The sequence below is a fragment of the Mustela nigripes genome, chromosome 6 (genome assembly GCF_022355385.1).
Source record: "Mustela nigripes isolate SB6536 chromosome 6, MUSNIG.SB6536, whole genome shotgun sequence".
NCBI lineage: Eukaryota > Metazoa > Chordata > Mammalia > Carnivora > Mustelidae > Mustela > Mustela nigripes.
The window spans coordinates 84,228,892-84,256,887 of NC_081562.1; the positions used below are offsets into that span (position 1 = coordinate 84,228,892).

General features: G+C 49.2%; 2 protein-coding genes across 4 annotated transcripts; both read right to left on the bottom strand.

Moving 5' to 3' along the window:
• Positions 1 to 6,042: 6,042 nt before the first annotated feature.
• Positions 6,043 to 10,269, bottom strand: DDN (dendrin). Its single transcript, XM_059403016.1, has 2 exons — positions 10,061 to 10,269; positions 6,043 to 9,642 (listed from the first exon to the last, which is right to left on the bottom strand). The coding sequence occupies exons 1-2, from the start codon at positions 10,267 to 10,269 to the stop codon at positions 7,740 to 7,742; spliced, it is 2,112 nt and encodes a 703-aa protein (XP_059258999.1). The 3' UTR covers positions 6,043 to 7,739.
• Positions 10,270 to 13,388: 3,119 nt separating this feature from the next.
• Positions 13,389 to 27,934, bottom strand: PRKAG1 (protein kinase AMP-activated non-catalytic subunit gamma 1). Of its 3 annotated transcripts, none has more exons than XM_059403017.1 (12): positions 27,818 to 27,934; positions 23,304 to 23,352; positions 16,457 to 16,566; positions 16,175 to 16,256; positions 16,018 to 16,076; positions 15,829 to 15,874; positions 15,688 to 15,742; positions 15,291 to 15,417; positions 14,813 to 14,978; positions 14,622 to 14,659; positions 14,217 to 14,363; positions 13,389 to 14,080 (listed from the first exon to the last, which is right to left on the bottom strand). In XM_059403017.1, exons 1-12 carry the CDS (start codon positions 27,824 to 27,826, stop codon positions 13,976 to 13,978), a joined length of 993 nt encoding a protein of 330 aa, XP_059259000.1. In that variant the 5' UTR covers positions 27,827 to 27,934; the 3' UTR covers positions 13,389 to 13,975. The 3 variants fall into 3 exon arrangements, with proteins under 3 accessions (XP_059259000.1, XP_059259001.1, XP_059259002.1); XM_059403018.1 differs by lacking the exon at positions 27,818 to 27,934 and adding an exon at positions 27,477 to 27,811; XM_059403019.1 differs by lacking the exon at positions 27,818 to 27,934 and adding an exon at positions 26,227 to 26,276.
• Positions 27,935 to 27,996: the final 62 nt, after the last annotated feature.

Sequence of the window (27,996 nt, forward strand, 5' to 3'; positions counted from 1 at the left end):
CCTGGCCGGGCTGGGGGAGCCCCACTCACCTCCCCACTCTCTGGGGGCTGCCGGGCTCGGCTGCGGCGGAGACACACAATCAGGACAAAGGCGCAGCCCCCAGGGGGCTAACTCAGCCTTCACGCCCAGGTTGTGCGGCATTTGGGGAGTTTAATGAATTGTCCATCACGCCTTTCAGGGCCCGCCCGTCAGCCTGGATTAATCTTCGGAGCCCTGGTGGGGTAGGAGACACTAAGCCTGTATTTATTACTCTCCCATTGTCACTAATTGAGGTAATTATCTGTGACTCTGGCCTGGCCAACAATGCGGCATTCACTCCCGGGACCTCGATGGGCCTGGCTCCCACTCTCAGCACCAACCCTCCCTCCTCTCTTCTCCCAAACCCGCCAAGGGCTAAGTTGGGCCCTAGAGCATCTTGGGAAAGTGGACAATGTCCCACAATGCTTCACCTCTCAACCAGTGTCTCCCATAGCCATGACTATGGAGTTGCAGATAGGGAGAAGCCCGGTCCCCCCAAAGTGGATAGGAAAGGAAGGCAGCCTGGGACAGGTTTGGCTGGCAGAGCCCCAGGCCACACAGGGACATGTTTCTGAGATTTTGGTTTTCTCATCTCTGGACTGGTGACACCAGGGTCTCATAGGGCCCTTCTGCGGTTCCACCTTTGTGTTCCTGTAGCCGTCAGATCTGCAAAATACTGGGAGGCCCTAATCCATACCAGGCATACTCTCGGGAGGTCCCTAGAGCCTCCAGAGCTGGCAGCATGGCTGTGGATGTGATGGGGGAGGTTGGGAGAGAGACTAGGAAAGGGCTGGTCAGGGAGATCAGAAAAGACAAAAGGAATCAGCCCAGGAGGGAACATCTAAGGGTCACACTAACGTGGCCATACAGTAACCTTAGGGAGAAACGTGGATTTGGGAGGGTGAGCGTGCCAAAGAGTAGATTTCATGTGGAGATGGCTTCCTAAGTCAAGGGCATTGGTCTGGGGAACAGGTGTGTGTATGTGTCTGTGTGTGCATCTCTGTGTGTGTATGTGTGTGTAAAAGAGAGAAAGATAGCAAAGGAAGATTTGGGTTTTTTTTTTTTTTTAAAGATTTTATTTATTTATTTGAGAGAGAGACAGTGAGAGAGAGCATGAGTGAGGAGAAGGTCAGAGAGCAAAGCAGACTCCCCGTGGAGCTGGGAGCCCGATGATCCCGGGACTCCGGGATCATGACCCGAACCAAAGGAAGTCGTCCAACCAACTGAGCCACCCAGGTGTCCCAGGAAGATTTGGGTTTTGATTAGGACTAGATGTTGAGCTCTTTGAGGGCAGGAACTATGTCTTGGTCCCTGTTGGTTTTCCAAGACCCTAACACTGTACCTGACACTGTAGGCACTGTCCAGGGAATGGATGGATAGATGAGGCCAGTTCTTACACTGGAGTTGGGGGTCTGTTGGCTCTTCTTTTCCATAGCTGCACTTAGCCTTTTTATTCTGTCTCAGCACTTGCTGGAAGGAAATGTCTAGACCATCCAGGGACAGTTCTTGAATGGGCACTCCTCCAACTGCGAACATTTTAAGGACCTTGGCAGAACGCAGCGCTACAGTTGGAACAGCGCCACCTTGTGGTGCCTCTTGGAAGAGCTCCTGGAGAGATTCCAGCAAAGGAAGCGGGGTTATTCCCTATGCCAGGAGGGTGGGAACACAAGGCAGGAGACCCCTTCTCCTTCTGTACATCTGAGGCTGAATTGCTGTGCCAGTGTCCCTGTTACACGGTTTTATAATTTGTTCTTACCTTCTGCCAGCATTTACGGAAAGCCTGTTCCAGGTCAAGCCTGTAGGGGATATGGAGCTAAACCAAAGGCACTAGCCTTGAGCAACTCATGGTCCAGCAGGGGATTTCACAACGTAACAAGACCAGTGAAGGTCATAACCAGGCAGCAGAGAAAACAATGATATAGATGTTGAGGAGGCAACTGGGACATTCGCAGCTCAACAACTCTCTGCCCCTTCTGTCTTCTTCAATTCCTTTCACTAAAGCTTAAACGATTATCCTTGCTTTCCAGGCCGTTTCATGATTTAACCCACACACACTGTTCCCGAGTCCCTGCACCTCTGCATTCCCCAGTGCCTCTGTTCCCTGTGAAGCCTTCATGCTTTCCCACTTCTCTACCTTTGCCCATACCCTGGAATACGCCTCTACCCCATTTTCCCCATTGAAACCCATCTGGAATGTCCCTCCCTCCATCAGGCCCTTCTAATTTCCCTTGGCAAGATGGCCTTCCTGAAGCAGCATTTTGCAAGGCTTTGGTTAACAGCATATACAGGCCGTCCCGTAGAAGGTTATCTGTGTAAGTTACTTATCCTCTTACTAGGCTTCTACCTTCCTGAGGACATGGGTTCATGTTTTGTTCATCTTGGCATTCTTTGTGGCATGGAGCTAGGGACATCAGATGTCATCATTAAGAGAAGAAAGAGGGGTGCCTGGGTGGCTCTGTGGGTTAAAGCCTCTGCCTTCGGTTCAGGTCATGATCCCAAGGTCCTGGGATCGAGCCCCACATCGGGCTCTGTGCTCACCAGGGAGCCTGCTTCCTCCTCTCTCTCTCTCTGCCTGCCTCTCTGCCTACTTGTGACTTCTGTCTGTCAAATAAATAAATAAAATCTTTAAAAAAGAGAGAGAAGAAAGAGATGGCGGATGGTGGATAAATACATGAGTGAACGAATGGACGGATAAATGGCTGGCTGGACGACAGAGGGTTGGGAGATGGATGGATAAATGGATAGTGGGATGTATAGATGGGTGGATGCATGCTGGGATGAACAGAATGGTGGAGGCATGCATGGATGGATAGACAGATGGATGAAGTAATTCTTCTTTAAAAGGGACTCATCAAGGGACGCCTGGGTGGCTCAGTTGGTTGAGCAGCTGCCTTCGGCTCAGGTCATGATCCCACATCGGGCTCCTTGCTCCGCAGGGAGCCTGCTTCTCCCTCTGCCTCTGCCTGCCATTCTGTCTGCCTGTGCTTGCTCTCTCCCCCTCTCTCCCTCTGATAGATAAATAAAATCTTTTAAAAAAATAAAAATAAATTAAAAAATTTTAAAAAGGGACTCATCAAAAGCTCTGTAGTATCAGGGGCTTCAAGGAAGGAAACCCACTCTATGTGAAGACATGGAGACGAGGGGCCAGTATCCAGACTGAGCCTTCCTACACTCAGTCTGGATGCACCTCAGTGACTCATCTCCCACTCCCCGAAGCCACCCATTGTCAGGGAACTGATCCTTCTCACAGGCTTGCCTAGATCCTCAGGAATGCCTTCATTAACATATATTATGTTGTACAGCCCACACTATAGTGATTTTGTGGGTTTCCTCTCCCATATCCCTTGCCCTGTCTCATACACACTCTAGACTGGAAGCTCCCTGAAAATAGGAGCCCTGTCTGAGTCCCTGGTGTGTCCCTAGGGCCTGGCATACAAGCTTAATGAAGGACTGACCAGATGAGTAACTGAGGGAGTGCTCCCCTTTCTCCACAGACACTCTCTACCCACTCCCTCTGTACTCATGTCCAGCCATCTCTCCTGGTCCTCTCTCCTCACATGCCCTATGCTCACTCCTGACCCTGGATCCCCTAAAGTCCTGGAATTATGGCCTGGTTCTTTGTTACCCATTTGCGGCTGATTGAGGGAAGTCCCAGGCCTCTCAGGAGACTGAAAGGAGAGGGAGTCCTTAGGCCCTCTAAAGCCGTATTAACCTGGCCCCATTCAGGACAGAAAAGGGCTTCCATGGAAAGAACCTGGCTGTTGGCAGGGTAGTGGCCTGTGCTAACCTGAGAGCTGCTGCCCCAAGTGGACCGCGCCCTCCTGCGTCGGCTGTCACTACACCTGACCTGTGAGGCTGTCCCAAGGTTGGGGGTGGTTGTGGCCTCCGTTTCTGAGAGGCTGGCCAGCTGGCAGACAAAGCCAGATTTAGAAGTCATTTTCACAGCAGGGTGCCTCCAGCCTCCCACCCACAGTGCCATGTAGGGCCAGTCTGAGATATGGCTCACCAAGGGCAGGCCCCCAGACCTACAGTCACTCCTCCTCTTCTCTCTGTCCCTTTCTCCCCAGATCTTTAGGAGCCAGTGCTGACTCTACCCTTAGGCAAAGATGTAAGATGTTCTGGGGAAGCAGGGTATGTTTCCTGTCACCCTAACTCCCCAAATGCTCCCTGTACACCATCCTATCATTCAAGGGACCGCGTCTCCACCCCAGGGCCCTTTTCTCCTCTTGACCTGGTCTCTGCTGCCTGCTCCTGCTCTTCCCAACCTCTACTTCTCTCCCTCTCCCCTTCTGTTCTTATATCCCCAGTACTAAAGAAATAGCTCTAGAGAAATAATAACCAGAGCTTAACCCTTGTATATCCCTTATTAAGCACCAGACATTTTTCTTTTCAAGTGCTCTTCATATTGAATGATTTAATCCTCCCAAGAAGCCTATGAATAAAAGCACTATTCATAACCCCATCCTGTAACTGAGGACACCAAGACACAGAGAGACTGAGTAACTTGCCCAAGGTCACACAGCTAGTGTGAGACAGAGGCAAGATCTAAACGCAGGCTGCCAAGCCCTAGAGTCCATACTCTAAACACAACGCTGCCCTATTTCACCGACAATGATAGCAGTGTGGGTGAACTCTTCGAAACTGACCTCTTGCTTGTTCAACCTCACAGAGGTTTTGGCTGTATGGCGGAGTCTCCCTCCACAGCGCCAGCCCCTCCACTACCCTAAGGGCTCACCTCTTCTACCAGCCTGGAGCCCCTGGGCTATAGCAAAATCCAGGCAGATGCCCTCACCACTGCCCTAGCCTTCCTCCGTCTTCCTCCTGGGCTCAAGTCCATTCTCTTCTCAAGCCCAGAAGTCCAGGGCACACACTCCTGAGGGAGCCAGGCTCGCCTCAGCCTGCCCTCAGTTTTCACACCTGTCATTATCTGAAGGTACCCTCAACTCCAGTCTAATCAGACTGGTAATTTCCTACACATACCCTGCTTCCCCACAACCATACCTCTGTTTATGCTCTTCCCTCTACTTGGAGCTCCTTTCCCCAAATTCTATCTCAGATGCCACCTCCTTCAGGGAGCCCTTCCTGATCTCATAAAATCCACACAATCTCCCTTGTTTGACTCCTGATAATACTTATCACTTCCTGCTCACTACTGCCATTATTGGTGTGTTTTCATCTTCATTCCTCTCTTTCCTGGAGCCCAACCCAGGGCCTGCTTCCTCTCAGGTCCTCAGTAAATGCTTAGTACTTAGAATTGGTAGTAGTTAGACTTGCAGGTGAAAGGTAGACAGACTTCAGCAAACTTTGATCTCTTCCCAAGGTGAACCTCACTTCCTTTACTTCCTCCAGCAAGAACTAACTTGATTGAAACTCCACATTGTGGGTCCCTGGCAGGTTCTGAGATGAACTCTCCAGGGTAATTTTGATCACTGCTGTCCCCTCAGGTTCAGAAGCTCAGAGAGACATCCCTACATACACACATACACACTGAACCAAGGTCAGCCTGCCCCAGCACAGGGTCCAGCCCAGGGACCTCCCAAACTTCTATTCTCTCCTACCCCATCCTGACCTGTACCGGTCGGGAGTGACATCGAGATAACTGAAGACCAAAATCATAAATGGCTTGAGAATGGGGCTGGGCTCTGAACGCTGAGCGGGAGTTGGAGTGACTTGGTAGGGATGGGGGCAGAGGCGGCCGGCCAGGACTCTGGGACTGAGTCTGGGCGAAGCCCCCACCCCCGCGAGTTGGCAGCTAAATTTACCCAGGCTGACTCAGCCCTTGCCCGGAATGGGGGGTGGGGGGAGTGCGCCGGGGCACTGGGAAGAGCCAGTGGGGGTGGGGTGGGGGGCAAGGAAGGAAAGTCCGACTGGGGGTGATAGGGTTGCGCTGGGAGTTTCCATCAAAGAAAGGAGTTCCCCCCCCACACTAGCCCCCCACCAGGCGGGAAGAAACAGTGGAGTCCTGTGGGGAGACACAGGGGAGCGACTGGGCCGGTGAAAGGAAAGAGATGCCAAGGTTGGACAAAGGGAAGTTTAGATTTATTGAGCGCCTACTGTGTGCCAGGCACTGTGCAAGGCGCTTTACATACATTATCGCATAAAATCCTCACAACAACCCTGCGAGGTAGGTGTTTATAAACCCCCATTTGACAGATGAGGAAACTGAGGCTCAGGGAGGTGAAGTGATTTGGCCAAATTCACATGGCTAGTAAATAGAGACAGAACTGTCCAAGATTGGAGAGAAGAAAGACTTCAGTGTCTGGGTCCCAAGCCGGTTGGCGTGGGTGAGTACAAAGAGGGGCTCCGCGCGCTCCAGAGGCCTAGAGGCCAGAGGCCTGCTCCCGACCTAGCACGGCTGGAGGTGGCAAGGTGGGGGACCTGCGCGCAGAAACTGGGTATCAACTGGTTAACTAACAGTGCCCGGGTAGGGGGGACTCGAGAATTAGCTACCGGGGAAATCCGCGACCTGCGCGCGCCCCGTAGTGGCTACAGCGAGTATTACACCCCACACCTACAGGCTTTTTGGACCAACCTCCCCCTTCCACGACTGGCCAAGGTTTCTGGAATAGGCAGAGATGCAAGAAAGTTTCAGGGTTCTTTCAGACGAGTGATACCACCGGGGTGGGAAATCGTGGTAACGATTTAGAGCATCACTAAGGAACACTGGGGAGGAGGAAATGGGGGAAGGCCTAAAGAGGTCCCAAGCTGATTCACTGGCTGCCTTCCCTCCCCAGCTTGGACCACCACAGGCCAGGGACAGTGACAAGGCCACCATCCTGCTCTGCCTTGAGGAGCCCTCACCTACACTTAAGAGACTGGGATAGAAGCCCTTAAACTTGCTCAGATCTTTTGCAAATCCTGGACAGTCTCTTGAATATTGAGCATGAGTGCAGGTGACAATGAAGCCATCTGAGGGACACTTAGACTCTGTTAATTTATTCCTAATTCTCTTTCTTGGCCTGTGGAGGAGAGGGTGAAATAGAACCCAGCCCCCAGGACCCAAAGCATCAGGGATGAACTTATTCCAAGACAGGTGACTCCAAAGTGAGTCCTCTTCCTGTTTTGCTGGTTGTATCTGGATCCCTTCCTCTTCTGCCAAGGGCCTCTCCGTCACCTGGTTACCTCAGTGGGAAGCCTCTCCATCACTTTCTCCCTCCAAACCCCAAGATCCTGCCCTAAAGTTGCCCTATGACTATAACATCCCTGCTCCCCTACCTGATCCTGGCCAAGCCGCTCTGCTCTGCTCTGAACCCAGTGCATGAGCCCCTGCTGAAGACCTTACCCCAGTGCCCTGAATGGATCAGGTATTAAAGTCTATTGTTCATCCTCACCTGTCCTGAAAAAGAAGGAAAGAAAGAAAGAAAGAAAGAAAGAAAGAAAGAAAGAAAGAAGAAAAGGAAGGGAAGGGAAGGACAGGGGAGGGGAGGGGTGGGGAGGGAAGAAGTGGGAAGGGAAGGGAGGTGGAGGGAAGGGGAGGGGAGGGGAGGGGAGGGGAGGAAAGGAAAGAAAGGAAAGGAAAGGAAAGGAAAGGAAAGGAAAGGAAAGGAAAGGAAAGGAATAAATCGTGAATTGGCATATGTTCCCTTTCCTTTCATTTGGGCTGCTTCTATTTCAAGTATGGGAACGATTCTGGGGAAAGGGTAGAAGGAAGTCTGTGAGGAAAGAGGACCAGTGGGCCCAAGGATGGAAAAGTGGGGAACACAAATACAAGGAAGGGCCTGTCACTGCCGCTCCCTATTTCCCTGTGGGGTCCCCTTAGTGTCCCTCGTTCCGAAGAAGGCCTCCTCGGTTCGGCTGATGACATCTAGAATCTCTCGGATGCTGTCGCTCAGCTCTGCTGTCTTCCCGCCTTCCCCGGGCCGGGGTTGCTCATTTCGCCAGGAGGCGCCCGAGGCTTCTGTGTCGCTTCCATCAGAAGAGCCGCTATGGACGCTGAGCTCCGCAGCTTCGTCCGAGTCCGAGTCTGGGGCGGTGTGCCGGCGGATGCGGGATACGGCTTCCCGCAGGGCCCCGGCGTAGGGCCCTGGGGTCCGCGGCCAGCCCCGGCCAGCGCGCCGCGGGACCGCCGCCCCTTCCTCCGAGCCCTCGGCACCGACCGTGCCTCCTGAGGCCGCTGGGCCTGAGGCTGAGCGCTCTGGGCTACCCGACTGCGGAGGAGCGTCCTGAAGGTTTACTTCGCCAACAGGGAGCCCCAAGATGCGGGAGGCGCGCTCCTCCAAGGAGGAGTCCGCGGGCTTCCCGCCCTCAGCTTCGAACCCGTGCCCGCCACCGAGGTGGTGTGAAAGGCGACTGCTCAAGAGCCGTTTCTGGCAAGGGGAGGGAAAGGCCGCGGCTCCCTCGCCCTCCTCCTTGTTGGGCTTCGATTGATTAGGGGCATCCCCCACGACGCGCGGAACCCCATCAGGCAAAAGCTGTACATGCTGGGTTCGAGGGGTTGGGACATACTGTGACCGTATCACCACGCACGTGGCGTCAATGACAAAGACGCCTTCTCCACGAGCAGGGCCACGGGAACTGCGGGGTAGGGTGTGCGCGCGGCGTGTCCCCTTCCAACCCTCCAAGGTTCCAGGTCGAGCCCCCTCTCTATGACCCAGGGACTCTCTCCATCCCGTGCCTCCTGGAGCCCAGGGTCTGGGGAGGGTCTGGCTATGTCGGGGCGGCTGCTTTTTAAGGGAGGGAATCCAGCATTTGGGGAGCCAGCTCTGTTCCCTATTTTCTTTCCCTTCCCCGGAGCCCTTGAGATGGGGCCTGGACCTGGGAGCGGGACGCGGAGGGCTGGGAGTCGCAGCGGCCAAGCCCGCAGGAGCCGTCTCGGTGCTTGGGTTAACAGCAGCTTTGGCTTGGGAATGGCCGTCGCTACCACTAGTGGCCAGCCCCAAGCTTTTCTCCGCGGCCCCCTTGCCCAAGGACTCCAGCCTCGGCCCGGCTGTTCCACAGCCTGGGGATCCCCCCAAGAGACCCCGCCCCTGTCGGAGACCCCAAGCCCCGAGGACGTCCCGGTAGATCCGAGGATCCAGCCTCTTCTTTGTGCACCCTCCCTCTGTCCCGGCCGGAATCGGAGCAGAGGCTGCAGAGGCTGGCGCCTGGGAGGGCTCAGGGCCTCGCTTTGACCCCAAGGTCCTGTGGGGGCCTTCGTAAGAAGGTGGAGCCACGTAGGGTGGCGGGCGGTCCCAGCGTCGTCGCAGGGCTGTCCCGGCTGCGCCTCTCAGCAGCAGGTGAGCCTCGTAGCTGGGGGGCCCTGGCCTCCTACCTCCCCAGGGCCCCGCCCACGCCGCCCCTGGGTCGCTCTGCGGCTGCGCGGATGGACGGGGCGGTCGCCCCGCCGGCCCCAGGCGCTCGGGTCGTGAAGGAGCCGGGGGCCCTACAGGCTGGGCCACCCGAGGGGCGTTCCGAGGTTCCGGGCGGGGCCGACCGGGGGGGCTCCTTCGGGCCCCACCAGCCTTGCGCCTTTTTCGCTCGGTCTCCTTGGCCTCCCGCTCCTGCGATGCCGCTTTCCTTTTTTCTTGCTCCCGGGCTCGGGCCTCGGCCGGGGGCCCCGCCCGCCAGTTGGTCGCCTCCTGCAGCACCCTGGAGGCCCAGGGACGGCGGGGCGGCGGCTCAGGGGATCCCGGGCGCGGCCCACACCTGGGACAATGAGCAGGAACCCAGGTGAGCAGTTTGTGGGGGAAGGGAGCCGAGGCCCGGGGAGCTGGGAGCCCTGGAGACCATTTGGGGCAGCCGAGTGGAGGGGTGTGTGTGAGTGTGTGCCCGTGTGCACGTGCGTATATGTTAGGGCTGAAGTCGAAGGCGGACTCCTCACCATCCCTCCATGCACACTTTAACAGCGTCTGCCCCATCTCACCTCCTGCCCTTTCTCACACCCACTCCTGCCCCCCAAAACAATGCGGGAAGAGTCAGGCCCCAGGCCTCGGAATGGGGTAGGGGGAGGCGTGGGAAAGAGAAAGGGGACCAGTAGCACTAGCTGGTGCCTGCGGGGAGGTCCGGACCCCACTCCCCGCCCCACCACTCTCTTCCCAACACCCGTCTCCTCTCCTTCACTCACGTGCGGCTCTGGGGCCCTCGGGCCCAGTGGCTGGCTTGGAAGTCCATAGGCTGTCGAGGAGGGGCGCGGCGACTATAATGACAGGAAATAGTCTTCACTTCGATCACCAGCAGCTTGGATTTCTGCACCCAGAGGCAGCTGCCAGACTCCTCATCCTGGGGCTCCCGGGGGCTGTCGGGCCCCTCGGAGAAGAGCTGGCCATCCAGCATCCTGCCCCACCCCACCCCGGCCCCCCACCCTCCCACCCGCCCCGAGAGCCCCCTCCCAGCCCGAGGAGCCGGCGCCCACTGCAGAGCGACGGGCCCAGAGACTGGGGACTATATATACCCGGGCACACGTGTGTGCCTGTCTGTGTGTGTGTGCGCGCGCATGTGACACGGTGCGGCGCGGACGGCACAGCGCTGCTGCCTCCCCCATGTGCACGGCCGCCCCCTGGGGCCCGGGATTGGGCGCCCCTTCCCACTGTTCATGTCCCCCAAGCCTGATGGGACCTGCGCGAGTGGGCAGGGGACTTCTTATTTTTGCCAAGCTGATGCTGCCCTTCCCCCACCCCCATTTCTTCAACCTCCCGGCCGTTTTTAACCCTTCACTCTTCTGCTTGTGGGGTGCCCCACCACCAGGGTTCTGCCACTGACTTCCTGCCTCGGACTTCAGTTTCCCTAACAGGGAGGTGACAGGAATGGAACTCAAGGTCTCTGCCTGCCACCCTCTGCTGGTTTCCATGGGGTTGGGGTGCAGGGGGTCTATTTTTAGCGGCAGTGGCTGTTCGGGTGCAGAGAGATGAGTAACCAGCTTCCATGCGGTGGAGGGAGGAGGCGGTGGTTTTCACGCAGCTTTTATGTGACTCTGGGGGAGAGCTGCCTCCCCAAGCTCAGAAAGGGTGACCCCCCACACCTTTAACTCCTTGCCTTCTGAGTGTTGCAGCCCAGGGCTGCTGGTAGGACACAGGAGTCTGTCTTGGCCATCAACTGTCCCACGTTCCTATTCTAGATGTTTGTCCTTGGGCATGTATGGAGCCCTCTCCCCACAACAGGCTCTCTCCCCCAATCCAGAAGCCAGGATCTGGAGGTCATACTGTTCTGTGCCCACACAGCTCTGCTCAGCCTTATGGAGGACAGACTAAGGTGCTTATGCATTTGCACTCTTTCAGAAGGGATGGAGGAGGAATGGTGTGCTCCCTTGGCAAAACCAGTACCCTAGCAACTGAAATGATAACGAGTGGCCCCCGCTTCCCAGCATAGAGCTGTCCATCATCACCACTACCACAATGCCTAGCTCACTTAGCCCCCACCTGAAGTTTTGCTCAAGATGCTCACCTTTTACACTCATTCTGCCCAGGGGCAGGGGGTGTTGCTTACATCCACATGCTCCCTCCCCCCAAGCCTACACCAGGTGTCCCCTGATTCACCATGGTAATGTTAGTGGCAGCACAGCCCACGCCAACCCTTCCATGCAGAGACTTAGCAACCATCCTGGCAACCATGGCAGCAGCTCCAGTGGAGGGGAGGGGAGACGGGAGGTGGGAGAAAAGTGTGTATGGCAATGGTTCCTGAGGAAGAAGGGATAATTTGCCTCTTTTGAGAGGAATAGTTAAGAATAGGCTATGAGGCTTTGTAATTTTGTTCCTTGTCTTTCTTTCTGCTCCATTCTCAGATTTTGAGACTGACTGGGCTTTAGGGGAGAATGGGAGAGGCAAAAAGATCATGCAGCCCTTTGGGTACAGACCCTTCCTTCTAAGAGGATGGGGCCTGGACGATTGTTGTGGCAGAGACTGACTTCACGAGAACCAGAGCAACCAAACCCAGGCTCCCTCCTCCCTAATATGAACCCTTAGAGATAACCCAAACAGCCCCTATGCCCTCCATTTGACCATACTCCCTCCCCCACTTTTCACACCTACCAGCTGCACTCTGGTGGGGCTTTGCTTGAAGATGCTTCCTTCTACCCAGGTCCCACCAGAGTCCTAGGGCTTTTTAAAGCCCTTGCCTCCTCCCTAGACAAACCCTCAGTGATGGAATGTGACATAAGAAGACATCTGTCCTCTCCACCGTGCAGTCACCCCCACATGCATAAGTATACCCGAATTCTAATAACTTGGAAGCCTCCCTCCCCCAAGTCTGGGAATGTGCTGTGAGCTATGAAGAGGGGAATGCAGAAGCAGGGGCTTTCTCCAAAGCCAGGAAGGCAGCCCTGACAAGCTGCCTTGACACTTTTCCCCATGAGCCATGAGGAAGCCTACTTTGGAGGAACCGGTATGGTATGCCAGGATTCATCAGAGTTCTTAGGTAGGTAGGGGCTAGAAGTCCTCCAAGATTACTTCTGGTCTTGGACAGGAAATGGTTTCAAAACTGCAAGTCAGTGGTGAGACGGTACCCCAAATCTGGCTCAGGCCTCGGAAACTAGCAGTCTTTATGGTATTTGGTTTTGACTGTTTGGTTCACATGGTTTCAGCATTGGTGGAGTCTGCTCTCCACCCCCCACTTCATTCTCACCTTGGAAGAATGGTAAGGCATTTTGTAGGTTCAAAGACAGTTCCAGCTCAGCAAAATTCAAACAGAGTCCAACCTTCCCTAAGAAAAGTTGATGACAGTAGCACATCTCTCTGCCTAAAGGAGACCCTCAGTCTCTCTACTCAGATCTAACACTGTTAGGAGATTTTCCTGGGGTCTCAGCTATGGTTCAGGCAGAGGGGAAAGTAAGGTAATACGGAGAATTGCGGGGGAATAGGGTGGGAAACAGTTATGAATGGAAAGTTGGAAAGGCAGTAAGTCTAGTGTAGTGGTAAAGAGCAGGAGCTCTGGGGCCGGACTGTTTGGGTACAAATCCTAGCTCTACATTTTCCTAGCTGTGTGGCATTGGCTGGTTACTTAGCCTTTCTGCCTCAGTTTTCTTTTTTTTTTTCAATCTGTAAAACTGGAATCATATCTACTATTTTCTGAGGCTTAAATGAATTAATAGATGTAAAGCACTAAGAATGGTGCCTGACACAGTTTTACATATATATGTGTGTGTATATATGTATGTGCCATTATTCCTGTTGCTAGTAATGGGTTGAAGAAGCCATATGAAGTAGAACGGTCGATGGGGCACCTGGGTGGCTCAGTTGGTTAAGTGTCTGCCTTTGGCTTAGTCATGATCCTGGGTCCCGGGATCGAGCCCCACACTGGACTCCCTGCTTGGCAGGGAGCCTGCTTCTCTCTCTCCCTCTGCGCACCATTCCCCTTGCTTTGCTTTCCCTCTGTCAAATAAATTTTAAAACATCTTAAAAAAAACATGTCGAACAGTTGGAACAGTAGTGTCTCTGAAGTGCAAGAATCAGACACTGCAATACCATGAAGAGGTTCCTGTCATTTTAATTAGGCTTGCCATGAAAAGTGATAGCCTCAGCTAATCGCTCTGCCCTCCTCCTCCACATAACCCCCATCTCCCTTCATTTGCACATAGCACAGGAACCCAATGACCCTCCTCCCTACAATCCTCCCACCTCCCATTATGGGAAGAAATGTCACTAAATGGACTCAGCCTCCTCCATACAGCATGAAGCAGGATGAATAAAAATATCTTTAGGAAGAGTTTTGTTGTGCTATTATCTTAGGGTGGAGTCAGGGACAGAGAGAGAGGTGAGGTCTGGGGATCTCTTAGAGATCAGAATTGGCCTGAGGGGCACACAGCCCATCATTCACCCAGAAAGGGGGCTCCATCTAAGAGGTCAAGGGCTAGGATGGGCTAGGCTGTGTTAGGATACAGATAGCTAAAAATCCATTCTCCTTCCTCTCCCCCAACCCCCCGCACCCTCCCTAGCTCCCAAGCAGGGAACAGAGTCACAATTCTCAAGGTTTCATCCATGGTTGCTAGAACGTGGGGCAGGCAGTGAGTGGGGCATATCCCCTGGTGCTGCCTGACCCCTTCCCCAGCTCAGGGCTTCTCTCCTCCTGTGAGCACCAGGGCCTGCAGGATGTCAGACAGAGATACAATCCCTTTGACCACGTCATTCTCATCAACCACGACAAGTCGGTGAACCTGCATGGAGCAACAAGGGAGAAAAGGGGTTTAGTGATAGCCTCAGTTAGGATGAACCCTGCAACCCTTACCCACCTTGCCAAACCCCACTCTCAAGCTGCACCCCCAGCTCCTTCTGAGTCACTGGCCTCCCTACCTCTGCTTCCACCAATCTGTTGATGATGGTCTCCAGAGTCTCATGCAGGTAGCACTTGAGGACTCCCTCAAAGTAATGGGAGCGATGCTGCAAGGCTTTGGTCACAGACACATCTAGGTTGTTGTAGGTCTTTTCTGCTGCCAGATTCTGGGGAGAGAGAGGAAGGTGCTTGCAGGGAAGCAAGGAAGTCAAGCCCCCAAACCCTGAGCCCACCCGACCATACCAGAGGGATTCAGGGCAGTTGTTAGCCACAAACCACACCCAACCTATTCCTTTTCAAACTGGATTTGAAAACTCAGAAGCTTCTAAAACCCTTAGGTCCCAGAAGAGACTCAATTCTTCTCCCTCTCCACATTCAACACCCCACCCCTTTCCCTACCTCCCAGCCCTTCCGCAATCACTCACGATAACATCAAACTTGGAGTAGATGTCCACCACACGCCCTAGGGGGACAGAGGCAGTTCAGCAAAGAGGATCTGGCATCCCAGGCTCCCCCTGCCTATAGCATCACCCTTCAGGCTGAGCTGAAGGACAGGAGATTTCCCAGAACCACCCTGATTTCCCTGGAGCCTTCCCTCTCTTGCACAATCTCTTACCTTTCTCATCTACTACTGGCAGTGCTGAGACTCGATGTTGTACAAAGATCCCCAGAGCCACGTAAACAGGGGTGGTGGTGCGGACCATAGCAATGTTGGCATAGGTGCCAATCTGTAGCTCTTCCAGAGACTTAGACATGAACTCTGGCTTGGGGAACTCAGTGATCTGAGGAGAGAACCATCAGGGTCATCTTCAAGAACCCCCCCCCCCGCCCACCACACTTTGTTACCCCTCCAACCCAGTATATAAGAAGTAAAAACCAGGCGCATGCAGTGGCTCAGTCGCTTAAGTGTATGACTCCTGATTTCAGCTCAGGTCATGATCCTAGTGCCCGGTGTCAGGCTCTGCATTGGGTGTGGAGCCTGCTTAAGATTCTCTCTCTCTCTCTCTCTCCATCTGCCCCCCGACTCCTCCACCCCTGCTGTCTCTCTTTGGGGGAAAAAAAAAGGAAGTAAAAACCAAGCTGAGGACACTTACAAACAATTTGAGGAACTTGAGGATGCGCTTGTGGGTGAGGATGTATAAGGTGTTGCCTGATTCCGGGTCAATAACTGGCAGCCTGTGGATCTTGTTTCGAATTAATGAAGAGACAGCATCAAACAAGCTGTGGGAAATTGGGCATAATGGTAAGTCCCACAGTGCTGAGCTTGAGATGAGTAAATAGCTTCTAAGAGTATGTTTATAAACAGGGAAAACTGGTGATTGGGATAGGAGAGCAGTGTTCAAACTAGACCTTAAGAGTATGTGAATGTGTGTGTGTTTGGGAGGAGAGTCTTGTTTCTCTTCTGCCCCTGGATCTTTAGGTATCTAGGGCTTTAGCTTCACTGGTGGCAAGGCTCCTCCCCTTATGGACAAATGGATAGCTGGAACTCACCTGGCATTAGGAGAAATGCAGACGAGTGGTTTGAAGGAGTCCTGTAGGTACACCTCTGAAGGGAAAAGGGAGGTCCACAAAATACCAGTATGGAAAACTCTCCAGCCTTTTCCCTTTTACCACCCCCAGTTCCCTACATACCTCTCCAAGTTTCTATCTTGTGTTCTTCTAGCTCATAGATCTGTACCTGGAAGCAGAAGCACAGAACTTGAGACTTGATCTCTCTACTTCAAGGACCCCTTGTTGTTTGCTTGGAAGAAAGGAACTAGGAATGAGGGACTTCGGGTAGGCAAAAAAGGTTTGGTCATTGGGCTTCGGTACCAGTCTTACCAAGGCTGATTTATAGTAGCGATGCAGGATATTGATGAAATCAGTGATGGTCAGCATGCCTAGAAGCCAAGACAAGATTCCTCAGCACTGCTCAAAGCTTCTCTCCCTGCCCAGCACAAGGTGCCAATAATACTATGTTCCAGGAAATTCTGCCTACCTACAAAACTTTGCTTCTTACTATCCCACAAAGGTGCAGCTCGTACACCATTAGTCACCAAAGCAAAGAAAGCTTTCTTCACCTGTAGCCAAAAGAGTCATGATCACAAAGGAAAATTCACAGGGCGCAAGACTTTAAAAGAATGGGGGTTGGGTATGTTGGGAAAAACATGAAACTAAACCCATATAAGGACAAGGAAATTACCCTTAGGATGACATAGGATGAGAGTTTTTGAACCAGAGGCTCCTAGGAAGGGGGATGGGAGAAGAGGATTTCACCCACCTGCAGGGAAGTGTCAAATACAACCAATTTGGAGCTTGTGGGAATCAGGTCATAGCAGCGATGAGACTTCATGAAGGAAGTATACACACTATTGTTGGATTCTGGGGTCTCTGCATAGGGTGGGATAGTTAGAAGCTTCCTTCCATGCAACAACTCACAATCAACAGAGGCAGAAAATAAAAGTGTAGCTGTTCAAATATTTATAGCCTGATTTTTTTAATAAGGCCCCTTTTCTGTTTTGTTCTTACTGTTCCCACAAAAACTAGATATACTCCTTAGAAACTATTTCATCCAACCCCCATATCCAGGTAGGACTCTATCTATTGGCTCCTCAGGCAAAAGACAGCTACTAAAACAGAAAATCTATTAATAGCTTTCATTAACCTCTTCTAGCCTAAAGGTTTTTTCTCATCTTTAACTCAAATTTCCCCTTTCATGTATTTAAGTGCATTTTCACTTGTTGTCTTTTCTCAATTAAGACGTAATTAAGCTTCTTAAAATGCAAGTAAGCTTCTTAAAGTTCTTCTAAGATCTGCAGATGAGAAAGTCATGGTCCAAGTTGGGCTGTTTCAGATCAACACTCAGTTGAAGCCCAGTGCTTAATTAACCTGGCTGCAAGCGCCCTGAGAGTCCATCTTGGGATGACCCCGTGAATCAAAAATCATCCCATTTACTCTAGACAAATGGGAGAGCCTGGCTGTGTTCACCTGTCTATTCCTCTGATTTTAATTGCTTGCTCTAAACTGGAGAAGCAACCCAGAAAATAATAAACTTGAAGGTGCTATGTACTATGCTATGTGTACTTTAAAAATATCACATCATTTATTCCTTATGACAAACCTGTAAAGCAAATACTGTCCTCATTTTTCAGATGAGAAAACAGGTGGGAAGCAGATAAACTGCTCAAGGTTGCACCATTAGTAAGTGGCAACACAGACTTACACACAGACCTGATTCCAAAGTTCACGATCGTAGTGCTCGCTTCGGCAGCACATATACCAAAGTTCATGATCTTAAATGCTATGCCAGGTGTTTTTTTTTTTTAATTTTTTATTTTTTATAAACATATATTTTTATCCCCAGGGGTACAGGTCTGGGAATCGCCAGGTTTACACACTTCACAGCACTCACCAAAGCACATACCCTCCCCAATGTCCATAACCCCACCCCCCTTCTCCCAATCCCCCTTCCCCCAGCAACCCTCAGTTTGTTTTGTGAGATTAAGAGTCACTTATGGTTTGTCTCCCTCCCAATTCTATCTTGTTTCATTGATTCTTCTCCTACCCACTTAAGCCCCCATGTTGCATCACCACTTCCTCTTATCAGTATGCCAGGTGTTTTTAATGTTTAAGATTTTACCCATTAACACAAGTATACTGTTTAAAAAGCCAAGCCTAGAGATTTTTTTTAAGAAAAACTGCAGTCCATGTCACCTACTGCCCTGTCTTACCCCTACCCGAATTGATTATTTTGGTACTTATATCTAGGTCTATAAATAACAACCTTTTCTTTTTTTTAATTCCTCCATTTTGGGGCATTATCTATTATCATTCAAGCAATATGAGAATTTTTAGTTCTCCTTCCTACTAGGACCCCAACACAAACATGTACTTCCTATCTCCCCATTCTTCCAGAAATTATGTTGGCTATATTAGTATTAAAATAACTTTGACGGAATTCCTTTTTCGGAGTGAAGCCCAGTGGTAAACTCCTGACTTTTTTTTTTCTTTCTTTCACAACGTTGTTTTCCCTAGAGTTAATAACTGTCTTGTCTTTTTGTTTTTATAACTAATTCAAGTATTCATAACTAATTCAAATCCAAACTCTTCATCAGTTGTTTAAATCTCTTCAAGAAATTCAGAAACTTGGGGCGCCTGGGTGGCTCAGTGGGTTAAGCCGCTGCCTTCAGCTCAGGTCATGGTCTCAAGGTCCTGGGATCGAGTCCCGCATCGGGCTCTCTGCTCAGCAGGGAGCCTGCTTCCTCCTCTCTCTCTCTGCCTGCCTCTTTGCCTACTTGTAATCTCTCTCCGTCAAATAAATAAATAAAATCTTTAAAAAAAAAAAAAAAAAAGAAAGAAATTCTGAAACTCTAGATAGTCTCTCAATTTAAACCACCCAAAGAAGTTTCTCGTGAATCTTTTGACCTGCTCAAATCTGGGCTGGTTTGCTGGTGTGCACAGCTGTCTTCCAGAGATCTTCGTTAATCACTATCCAGGGGCCCCCTTTCATGTCGTTTTTGTACTGGCACTTCTATGTCCTGTACTCTTGTGTTTTCAACTTTCTTTCTTTTTTTTATTACTTCCTTGTTTTGGTGATATACATCTTCCTGTAGCTTCCTGAGAAAGGGTGCATGGGAGGTAAATTTTTGAGACCTCACAGCCTGCAGATATCTTTATTTTACCCTTACCTTTGATGTATAATTTGGCTGGATATAAATTCTAGGTTTGGATTTATTTTCCTAAAGAATGTTGAAGGCACTGCCCCCATTGCCTTCTAGTTTCTGGTGTGTTGGAGAGTCTGAGGCAATTCCAATTCCTTTTATGTAACATGTTTTTGTTTGTTTGTTTCCTTTCTGGAAGCTCAGGATCTTCTTTGTTTCCACTGTTTTGAAATCTCATGATGATTGTGCTTTGGGCAGGTCAATTTCATCCACTATGCTGAATACTCAATGAATCTTTTCAGTATGAAAACTAATGTCCTTCAGTTCCAGGAAATGTTCTTGAATTATTTCCTTGATCATTTCCTTCTCTTTGTGTTGTCCTTTTCCTCTTTCTGTAACTCCTATTATTTAGAAATCAGACTTCCTAGACTGACCCTTTAAGGTTGTTTTGTTTTGTTTGGTGAGTTGTTTTTGTTGTTATTGTTGTTAAAAATATCTCTTCTAGTTTACACTTCTTTTTCTTTCCTTTACTTCTTTGATTTTGGGGGCTTTTTAGAAAGATTTTCTTTTTGGGGCGCCTGGGTGGCTCAGTGGTTAAGCCGCTGCCTTTGGCTCAGGTCATGATCTCAGGGTCCTGGGATCGAGTCCCGCATCAGGCTCTCTGCTCAGCAGGGAGCCTGCTTCCTCCTCTCTCTCTCTCTCTCTGCCTGCCTCTCTGCCTACATGTGATTTCTCTCTGTCAAATAAATAAATAAAATTTAAAAAAAAAAGATTTTATTAGGGACGCCTGGGTGGCTCAGTTGGTTAAGCAGCTGCCTTCGGCTCAGGTCATGATCCCAGCGTCCTGGGATCGAGTCCCACATCGGGCTCCTTGCTCCGCAGGGAGCCTGCTTCTCCCTCTGACTCTGCCTTCCACTCTGTCTGCCTGTGCTCGCTCTCGCTCGCTCTCTCTCTGACAAATAAATAAAAATAAAATCTTAAAAAAAAAAAAAAAAAAAAAAAGAAAGATTTTCTTTTTTAGTAATCTCTACACCCAACATGGGCTTGAAATCACAGCCCCTAAGATCAATAGTCAACTGAGTCAATCAGGCACCCCACTTTGTTTTTTGAGGGGGCAGAAGGGACAGAGGGAGAGTGAGAGAGAGAATCTTAAGCTGTCTCCACACCCAGCACAGAGCCCAACATGGGGCTCGATCTCATGACCCTGAGATCATGACCTGAACTGAAATCAACAGTCAGACGCTTAACCAACTGAGCCATCCAGGCACCACACTTCTTTGATTTTTAGTTCTACTTTTTGGGAGTCTTCCTCCACTTAATTTTCCAAACGTCCTACTTAGTTTAAAATTTTTCCTATTGTATTTTTAATGTCTAAGAGCTCCTCTTTGTTTTCTGAAAATTCTTAAAAAAAAAAAAAAAGAACAAGACATCCTCTATTTGTTGCATGATGGAAATAGGTTATCTGAGTATATATTAACATTAATTTTTTAAAGTTTTCTTCTCTGTGCATTGATTTCTGTTGTTTTTTTCCCTCTGTTTGTTCTTCAAGGGGGCAGTTTGAATCACTTTTCTTTTTATTTTAGAGGCATTTTTTACATCTCTGGTTATCCTTGGTTTAAAGGAGCATTCAAACCTTATTCTAAGAGTGCAGTCTCTCTCTCTCTTTCTCTTTTTAAGACTTTATTTATTTTGGAGACAGAGGACAAGAGAGAGCAGAGGGCACAAACAAGGAGGGGGAGAGGGAGAAACAGGCTCCCCGCTGAACAGGGAGTCCAATGGCTGGATCCCAGGACCCTGAGATCACAACCTGAGCTGGAGACAGATGCTTAACCAACTGAGCCACCCAGGCGCCCCAAAGCGCAGGCTTTAAAGTTGACTGGTAGCTCAAATGTACACATAAGTCTTATTGACTATGAGCTGTGTAGATGGAGAACATTCAGTACTTTTATTTTTAGGGCTTTCCCTTCAAGAGGATTCTGCAGAAGATTATTTACTCAATTTTGTGCTTAGAGGGTGAAGACTTCTGTCAGCATTCGGGAAATTAGATTGGGGAAAGGACTGGGATCTCAGCATCCAGTGTAGTTCATTCATGCTCCTGTGTTTAGTATAGTACTGTAGCCATCAGCTGGGCGGACCTCCTCTCCAGACGTCCAGTCCTTTTTTTTTTTTTTTAACAGATTTTATTTATTTATATGACAGATTACAAGTAGGCAGAGAAGCAGGCAGAGAGAGAGAGAGAGGAAGCAGGCTCCCTGCGGAGCAGAGAGCCGATGCGGGGCTCGATCCCAAGGACCCTGAGATCATGACCCAAGCCGAAGGCAGAGGCTTAACCCACTGAGCCACCCAGGCACCCCAGACGTCCAGTCTTTGCCAGAGTTGGGAGGAGTTTCCTAGCTGCACTCAGCTAGGGAGTAGGGAGTCTCTGAATCTAACTGCTTCTTAGATCTTCAATTCTTCTCTTGGCTTTCCCTGCTGCTAGTTTGTAATTCAGTTTTCTCAGGTCTGCTAAATGATTTACCACTCGTGCATCTGTTTTCCCGCTTCCAATTACTAATGTCTCCTCTCTTATTCTCTCTATTCTGGTGGGTTTCTTCCTTTGGAAAAAAATTCTTTTGTGGTGGTTTTAGTAGGTTTTGTGAAGGAACGAAAGTAGATGCATGTATTCAGTCCACTATCTTTGACTGAAGCCTACTATTGTTTTTCAAGGAAATCTCTTATGGCCCCGTGCTGCTGGCGTATGTGGGTCTCCAGTGTCCCACATCCAGTGTCCCCCATCTGGGGGACATCCGGGAACTCCCCTGCCTTGCCCAAGGGGCTGGTTTAAGGAGTTCCCAAGAACGTGCCTTTTGATGCCAGTTTAAGACATGCTACACTGACAGTTAAATACCATCAATATAGGCCATAGACTTATAAACACATTTGATTTAGCTTTCTCAGTATTTTAAAAATTATTTATTTATTTATTTATTTAAATTTTTAAAAAAAGATTTTATTTTATTTTATTTTGACAGACAGAGATCACAAGTAGGCAGAGAGGCAGGCAGAGAGAGAGAGAGAGAGAGAGAGAAGCAGGCTCCCTGCTGAGCAGAGAGCCCAATGCGGGGCTCTATCCCAGGATCCTGGGATCATGACCTGAGCCAAAGGCAGAGGCTTTAACCCACTGAGCCACGCAGGCGCCCCTTTAAAAATAATTTAAATCAGTTTCTCAATTGTAAAAATCTGGAGATTGAGATAAAAATCCAAATTCTGAGCTTCTTTCAAAATCAGATCTTAGGCCTGAATTTCTGAAGAGTGATAACTGCCAAGACCTAGAAAGTTGCTGCGTCCTTTTAGATGTGACAAGATCTATAGGTTTTCGTAGTTGTATGCACCTACAGCACTGCTGGGTTCACAATTGGAGTTTTTGAGCCTTGCCTTAGTGCTACTGCAGATGTACTCAAACATAAAATAGGCACTAGTATCATGCGGCAGTACTCAGTTACGAAGATATTACCCAGATAATTCAAATATGACTATGTTAACCTTTTAGGATACCAACAAAATGAAAACAGAACATTTAAAAATTCTTGTGGAGAACTCATAGATCCTTAATAATACGTCCTAAGATCTCAGTCCATATTTCAATTTTCAATTCTCTGAGAAAGTGTGTACTCTTCATGCCATCAACATGTCCTGGGAAGACCTAGAGGTGTTCCTGGATAAAATCCTTTAAGGGAGGGGTGCCTGGGTGGCTCAGTGGGTTAAAGCCTCTGCCTTCGGCTCAGGTCATGATCCCGAGGTCCTGGGATTGAGCCCCACATCGGGCTCTCTGCTTGCCAGGGAGCCTGTTTCCTCCTCTCTCTCTCTGCCTGCCTCTCTGCCTACTTGTGATCTCTGTCAGATAAATAAATAAAAATCTTTAAAAAAAAAAATCCTTTAAGGGAGGCACCTGTAAGTTCTGCTTCTTTCTAGATCGTCTACAGCTGGACCCTACCATTCTAACCAGTTATTTGTGCAGGTGCTAGAACTGCCTTCTCCTCTGCCCTGGATTTTAGGGTTTAGTGCCTCTATTTCTAGATTAGTTTTAAGGGCTTTCAAGGCCTTTCTATAATTTCTCATGTACACTCAGTGGCTTTAGTGAGCTCAATGGATGATAAAATCCTAGTGGCATTGTTTCAGGGCTAATCAGAAAATACCATTCACCACTGATACATGGTTAGCCGGCCCAGAATTGCCTATGGAGGTTTTCCCTCAAAAATTTCAGTGGTTCGATAATTGAAAATATTAATCATTCCCATCCTGCCCAAGATTTATTCCTGGGTGATCCTGCCAAATTACTAATCCTGACTGGTATGGTTTGGCACATTATCTGGCCCAGTTTTGATTTTTCCCAGGGGGCATCCTGAGAGAAATTCAAAAGCATCGCTGAGGACAAGTTAGGATTGGGCTATTGCTTTCGTAGCAGTTTCCTTTCTTCAGTAAACTTACCTTGAAGATGCTCATTTTCCATAGCTGGGGAGCTATCTGAAGAAGTGACCTGGAGAGACAAGAGGAACAAAGATTCAGCCTATCCTGGGCTCCATCCATTTTAGCCGAGCATGATGAGAAGGGCTAATGAACTAACGATGTCATTTAAAGCACTATGAAGCCCACTTAAAATATTACCTCATTTAATCATAACAATCCTGAGGTAAAAACTAATTAGAAAACTGAGGTTCAAGAAATATTAAACAGCCTGCCCAACATCACATGGCTGGTAAGGGAGGGGTACAATACGAGTTTGAACACATATCTGTATGGTTCCAAAGCCTATGCCCTTAACCACACTGCCTAATGAAACATTTGACTTAAAAGCTTAGACTAGAAAATCTGAGAATCCACAAGGTTCTCATAGATCTACTTAAAAAAACATGGAAGCCAGAGAGACAATACTGCTTTCCTCCAAATACTAAATCTACTCTTAAGACACTAGAATCATAGACATACCCCTTTACCATTAAGAGAGGACCACATCAGGGGCCTCGTGAGTTAACCGTCCAACTCTTGATTTCAGCTCAGGTCATGATCTCAGGGTCATGAAATCAAGTCCCACATCTGGCTCTATACTGGGCACAGAACCTGCTTAAGATTCTCTCTCTCTCCTCCACCACCCACCCTTCTAAAAAAAGAGAAAGAGAGAGAGACAGGACCACATCTGGGGAGGATCCCAGCAGCTGACTGTTAGAGAGAGTTAAAGTTTGACTGACTGAGGGGTGGAAGAGGACAATAAATGTTTTGAAACTGGGAACCTGATTCCTCTTACTGCCCTTATGAGTCAAAGGCTCCTACAACCCAGAGGATGCTGGTTTTCCAAGTTGATTTGACCACGACAGTCTGACATCAGAGAACTTTGAATACAGAGAAAGCTTCAGAACCATCTCTGGGCTCCCTCAAGTGGGAACATTTGGAAATTTTCTTGTTATCTCGGGTCATGATAATTTTAATCCGCTGGAATCAACAGTTTTGGCTCCATTTGTTCTGGGTAACATACCAAAACTAACTTAAAAGTCGTACTTCACCTACATAGCTATGTATTAACATGAAATTGAAGGCCTTGGCTTGAACTTGGTAGGTTGGTGATAAACAGGGTCAAGTTTGCAGGACAGCTCTAAATTTCCCTCCTCTCATGGGCCAGGGTGGGGGCAGGAGGGAAGGGGAATAATCTCCCTCTTCTGTCTGGACTGCATAAGACTATCAGCTTGGCCCGGCATTTTGGCAAGGCTATCGGAACATACTGCCTCATCACTTTTAAGTGGGAGAGAGGGCTGTTCAGTGGTAAAGATACACATGGGATAACGCAGTCTCACAAAGATCTATACAAAGACACAGAAACAGCTACTTGTGTAGCTGTTTATTATACCCATCATATAATACATACTGCATTGTGCTACAGTTTTTTTGTTCTTTATCTACCCAAACAGGTTTTAAATTCCCGGAAGCTAGAACTGTTTTATATTTCTTTGTATCACCCACACCACTTAGCATGGGGTTCTGCACATAAATCTCAACTGTTTTGCTCTTTAACTCTCAAATTGATAATGATAATGCATACTCCTGTGAAGAGAGAGGCCTAAGATTAAGCTATAGAGGAAAAAAGTGATGTACAGCTAGAGATACAGAAACCTACACAAGAGAGTGAGGCATTATTGAATATGACTTTACCTTTCTGCCTGTTTCTCCACGCAGGAGAATAATTACTTCTCTCTGCTTTTAATAGCATAGGAAACCTGGGAAAGTATCACTATAACACAAGTACAAAATATTATGGAGACACAGGCTAGATCTGACACATGGACTTACAGTTTCTTCTGAACTCCTGATCCACATTTTAAAATATATATATATATATTTATTTATTTTAGAGAGAGAACATGTACATGCTAGGGGGAGAGGGAGAGAAAAACTCAAGCAGACTTGGCACTGAGCACAAAGCCTGATGTGGGCTCACTCTTATGACCCCAAGATCATGACCTGAGCTAAAAGCAAGAGTCGAATGCTTAATCAACTGTGCCACCCAGTTACCCCCAATCCACATTTCTGATTGTTTGCTGGAATGCCACAGATATCACAAAAACTACTCAAACACTTCAATACAAAACAGCATCTGTCCTTTCATCCTATTATTCTTACTGGGGTTCCCTTCTCTGTTTTTTCACATTGCTCTCCTCTGAGTGCCTAGAACTGTAGTATTGATTCCTCCAAGAATGAGCTATGCCAATATGTCTGCTTGGACTTGCAGGGCAGGGCATGACCTAAACTTGTCCTTAATGTCTACCAACTAAACTGATATGTTAGAAATGTCTCAAATCCATTTCTCTCCTTTCCACTTTCAGTTTCAACTTGGCTTTTACCTCTCACTTCTGCAACATTCTCTAAACTGGTCTCCCTGTCCAAAATCTATCTCCTTTTCATCCTTCATGCTTCCTCCAAGTTCTCTCACTAAGCATCTCAGGTCTGTAAGGAACTTTTATCTCCAGCACCTAGGAGGTCACTACTTTCTAAAGTGACTCCATCCATCTGCAGAAGCTGCTAAGAACATTCCTAAAGCACACTCCCTGCTTGGGTCACAGAGCATCCATCGCTCCCCTTATTACAAAACAAAGTTCAAACTTAGTGTGGTATGCTATACCTTCAACCTGACCTCAGCCTACTTTTCCAATCTTTTCTCCCAAGCAAGCAAAATCCAAAGCTTGAGCAACATCAAGCCACTGGCTCACCCCCAATTAATCTCTACATACCCGTTTCTATGCCTGTGCTCACACTGTTCCCTCAACCTGCAATGCCCTCTCCTAGGTCCATAATAATTTCTCCCTCCTCTATGTTTCCACAGTCCTTTGTTTGCATCTTGATGATAGCATTCATTACAGTCTACCTTCAGTAACAGCTGTCATTGGTTTGCCCTCACCCCCACTCCAGGCAGGCTGAGCATTTTCAAAGCAAGGGTTTTCTTTTCTTCTTTTTAAGACAATTTCTATCCCAAGAACCTAATCAATACAAAAAGTGTGAGGACTAAATTAGAAAAGCTATGTAAAAATGTTCTGTAAACCATACTACATTGACAAGTAAGTAAAATAAAAATTGATACATTATTTTGCATTTAATGGACTCAGACCTTTTGTTAGTCTTTATTATTATTTTTATTTTTAATGTAAACTCTATGCCTAACATGGAGCTAGCACTCATGACCCTGGGATCAAGAGTCACATGCTCTCCTGACTTGAGCCAGCCAGGTGTCCCAGACATTTTATTTTTGTTCAAACTTCTCTTAGTCTGTAAGAGCTGACTCCCTTGCCTGGGTGCCCAACTGCAAATCACTTGACCACTTCTGTCTGTTTTCTCCTTTAAGACTTGAGGGACAGGACTTCTCTGCAGGCAGAGAAAGGGTGTGGTAAAGGAACTACTAAAGGCATAGGACTGACCCAAAGAAAGATGAACCTGGGGGCGCCTGGGTGGCTCAGTGGGTTAAGCCGCTGTCTTCGGCTCAGGTCATGATCCCAGGGTCCTGGGATCGAGCCCCACATCAGGCTCTCTGCTCAGCAGGGAGCCTGCTTCCTCCTCTCTCTCTGCCTGCCTCTCTGCCTGCTTGTCATTTCTCTCTGTCAAATAAATAAAAAAAATCAAAAAAAAAAAAAAAAAAAAAAAAAAGAAAGATGAACCTGCCAGTAACAGATGATAAAAACCAAGACACGGAAGAGTTACTCTGCCTGAGGGAGGATTATGGCTCCAGAGTATTAGAAAAGGCTCCTGATCGTCACACTGGATCCAAACATGTAAAAGGCTACCTGCAGCATCTCTGGGAGGATGACAAGGACCTGCCACAACTGGTAGTGCCTGCTGGCCAAGAATGATCTGTGCCAACACGCATGCTTAGAATCGCAGAACAGGGCATAACCTAAACTTGTCCAGGGACACAGCGGCCTCTAACACTGAAAGATTCCCTCCTTCAGGGAAAGCCCACTTTTCAGTCTTATTACGGCAATGTGACTTCGCTAGACAGCTCGAAGCAGTATAAAAGTCTTTCCCATCTCCCTCCTGCCAGGGACTGCAGGGCTCACACTCAAGACAACCGGGGGCCAGGTGCTACCTTGCAAGCGGGAGACCCTCAGAAGCCCCCTGCCTTACCCAGGAAAGCCGGATCACAGCACAGCCCTGCACTCTCTGGCAAACCTCTGAAGGTTTGAGGTGCTAAGAGGAAAGGAGGTCCGAGATCGCCGAGGTAGGCTCGGGTTCCTAACCGAGAGCAAAGAGTCACTGCCAGCTCGGGCTGAGAGTACCACGGACGTGAGGTAGGCATCGCGCGGCCCAGTCCTAGATGCGCCCAGCGAAGGAGCAGAGGGGCAGGGTCACGGCATAGGACAGACACCGGCTTCTCGTGCAGCGTCGGTCCCTGCTCAGGCCACCCTGTCCCCTAACGGGGGTCTCGGGCTCCACAGCGCCCCTCGCCGCCCTCCCGTGCTCCTCACCGTCTCCATTTCAAGAGGCGCTGACTGGGTTCGCTGGCTTTATGAAGCTCTCTGATAGCGGGGCAGAAGGGGCGGAGGGGGCAGAGGCCCCGCCCCGCATCCGGTACCGCGACACCACTTCCGCCTACGTCAGATACACGCAAGCCAAGGGCGGAAGGCGGGGACACCACTCTTCCGGC